General features: G+C 46.2%; 1 protein-coding gene across 1 annotated transcript; it reads left to right on the top strand.

Moving 5' to 3' along the window:
• The first annotated feature begins 1,365 nt into the window (after positions 1–1,365).
• Positions 1,366–2,233, top strand: LOC141630344 (putative mitochondrial protein AtMg00860). The gene is made up of 2 exons (XM_074443178.1): positions 1,366–1,736; positions 2,164–2,233. Exons 1-2 carry the CDS (start codon positions 1,366–1,368, stop codon positions 2,231–2,233), a joined length of 441 nt encoding a protein of 146 aa, XP_074299279.1.
• The last annotated feature ends 351 nt before the right edge of the window (positions 2,234–2,584 follow it).

Genomic DNA, 2,584 nt, shown 5'->3' with positions numbered 1-2,584 from the left:
TTATGGGACTAATACGAGTAGGAAACCCTACCGGAAAGCAAAACAATGACGATCTCAACAAAATGATATCAAAAGCCTCCTCTACCAATTCTCCGCCTAACACAATAGCACATATATCACTAATTACACAAAACTACCACAAATCCCCAATTCCCAAAATTAGGGTTTAACGAAACTTAATTAAATATAACAAATTCGGTACGTAGATCTTACCCTCAACGCAAGGATCACAAAGATGTAAAGAATGATGCAATCCGACCTCTCGAACTCCGGGATTTGCTAATAATGCGGCAAGAATGGTTCAACGTAACTTCTAATCTTCTCTTGAAGGTTTTTAGATTGTAAAAGTGTTTTGAGAAAAGTAACGAAAGCCTTACATATCATTCCCGCATTATTAATAAAACCGGTCAAAACATTACCCGTAAACCGGGCTACTCGATCGAGTACCTTAGGTACTCGATCGAGTGCTCCCTTACTCGATCGAGTATTACTGTTACTCGATCGAGTACCCAACAGGTCATAAACTATTTTTAAGACACAACACACCCTTACTCAACAGAGTAAGGCCTACTCGATAGAGTACCCAGAGACTCATAAAACCGTAGTATTACACGTAGAACCACAAGTAGAGAAGGTGCTAGAGGACAAAAAGGACTTGATGCCTGATCAACTACCAATGAGTCTGCTACCCCGACGTTTGGTAGATCATCAAATTGAATTACTCCCAGGCACAAGACCTCCTACTCGAGGGCCATATCGGATGGCGCCTCCCGAACTAGCGGAACTACGAAGACAACTAGACGATCTGATTCGCTCGGGGTCGATACGACCTTCCAAAGCTCCCTATGGAGCCCCTGTGCTCTTCCAGAAGAAACAGGACGGTAGTCTGAGATTGTGTATCGACTACCGGCTCTGAACAAGCTGACGGTGAGGAACCGCTACCCCATCCCATTGGTAGCGGATTTGTTCGATCAATTACAAGGCGCTGTATACTTCACCAAGCTCGACCTAAGATCTGGTTATCATCAAGTTCGAATTACTGAAGGAGATGAGCCGAAGACTGCTTGTGTGACGAGGTATGGGTCTTTTGAATGGTTGGTCATGCCCTTTGGCTTGACAAACGCCCCTGCAACCTTTTGTACGTTGATGAACCATGTTTTCCACGAGTACCTGGACAAATTCGTGGTGGTATATCTGGACGATATCGTTGTATATAGTCGCTCGTTGGCTGAACACGTAAAACACTTGGAGTTGGTGTTCGCGAAGCTACGAGAGAACCACCTATTCGTGAAGAGAGAGAAATGTGAATTTGCCTAACCCGAAGTGAATTTCCTTGGTCACATAGTGGGCAAAGGCAAACTGAAGATGGATCCGAAGAAGATTGCCGTTATCAAGGACTGGGGAACCCCAAGGAATGTGTCTGAACTCCGCTCTTTCTTGGGGCTCTCAAACTACTATCGAAGATTCATCCGAGCGTACTTGAAAATTGCTTTCCCGCTCACCGACTTGTTGAAGAAGGATAATAAGTGGGAGTGGTCTATCGACAAGAACAGAGCATTTGAGAAGCTCAAGGAAGCGGTGGTACAGGAGCCGGTCTTGGTGTTGCCGGATATCACGAAGCCTTTTGAAGTTGAGACGGATGCATCTGACTACGCCCTCGGGGGGTGCTACTCCAAGAGGGTCACCCTGTGGCTTTCGAGAGCAGAAAGTTTAATGGAGCCGAGATTTGTTATGCGGTACAAGAGAAAGAACTCCTAGATATTGTTCATTGCTTGCGGGGATGGAGGCATTATCTCTTGGGATCAAAGTTCGTTGTCAAGACTGATAATACCGCAGCATCTCACTTCTTGACTCAGCCCAAGCTGAACAACCGACAAGCTAGATGGCAAGAATTGTTGGCAGAGTTCGATGTGGATGGAGGATTCAGGCTAAGGTGAAGAAGTGACAAAAAGTGAGATGCTGCGGTATTTTGGAAGATTCGCAACAAGTGAGATGCTGCGGTATTTTGGAAGTGACAAGCTAGATTAGCCACCGAAGGGAAGATTCGCAAATTTTGGATGGAGGATGGCCTCTTGTTCACGAAGGGACATCAGATCTTTGTTCCAAAAGCGGCAGGGCTGCGAAAGATTCTCTTGCAAGAGTGCCACGATACATTGTGGGCAGGTCATCCGGAGTGGCAGCGAACCTTATGCCTACTGAAGAGAAGCTATTACTGGCCGCAGATGAAGGATGATGTAATGGAGTACACAAAGACCTGTCTGATCTGCCAACAAGACAAGGGAGAGAAACAGAAGCCGGGGGAGGGGGGGGGGGGGGGTACTAAATCCCTTACCGGTACCAACTCGTCCATGGGAAAGTATCTCGATGGACTTCATATCTGGGTTACCGAAGGTAGGGGCTCTCAGTGTGATCCTTGTCGTTGTGGATCTCTTCTCGAAGTATGCCACATTCATTCCTCTTCCGAAGACGTGCAGTGATGAAGAGACGACCACGATGTTCTTCAAGAATGTTGTGAAATATTGGGGACTACCTTGAAGTATAGTCAGTGATCGTGACTCTCGCTTCACGGGATTATTTTGGGGAG

Source organism: Silene latifolia, chromosome Y (assembly GCF_048544455.1).
Source record: "Silene latifolia isolate original U9 population chromosome Y, ASM4854445v1, whole genome shotgun sequence".
Taxonomy (NCBI): Eukaryota; Viridiplantae; Streptophyta; class Magnoliopsida; order Caryophyllales; family Caryophyllaceae; genus Silene; species Silene latifolia.
Note: the sequence above shows the minus strand (reverse complement) of the source record. Positions and strands in the feature narration are given on the sequence as shown.

Coding starts and splice junctions, on each gene's coding strand:
- LOC141630344 (XM_074443178.1), top strand. CDS start 1,366: ATGGATCCGAAGAAGATTGCCGTTATCAAGGACTGGGGAACCCCAAGG. Junction 1,737..2,163: donor GAGCCGAGATTTGTTATGCG/GTACAAGAGAAA, acceptor CATTGTGGGCAG/GTCATCCGGAGTGGCAGCGA.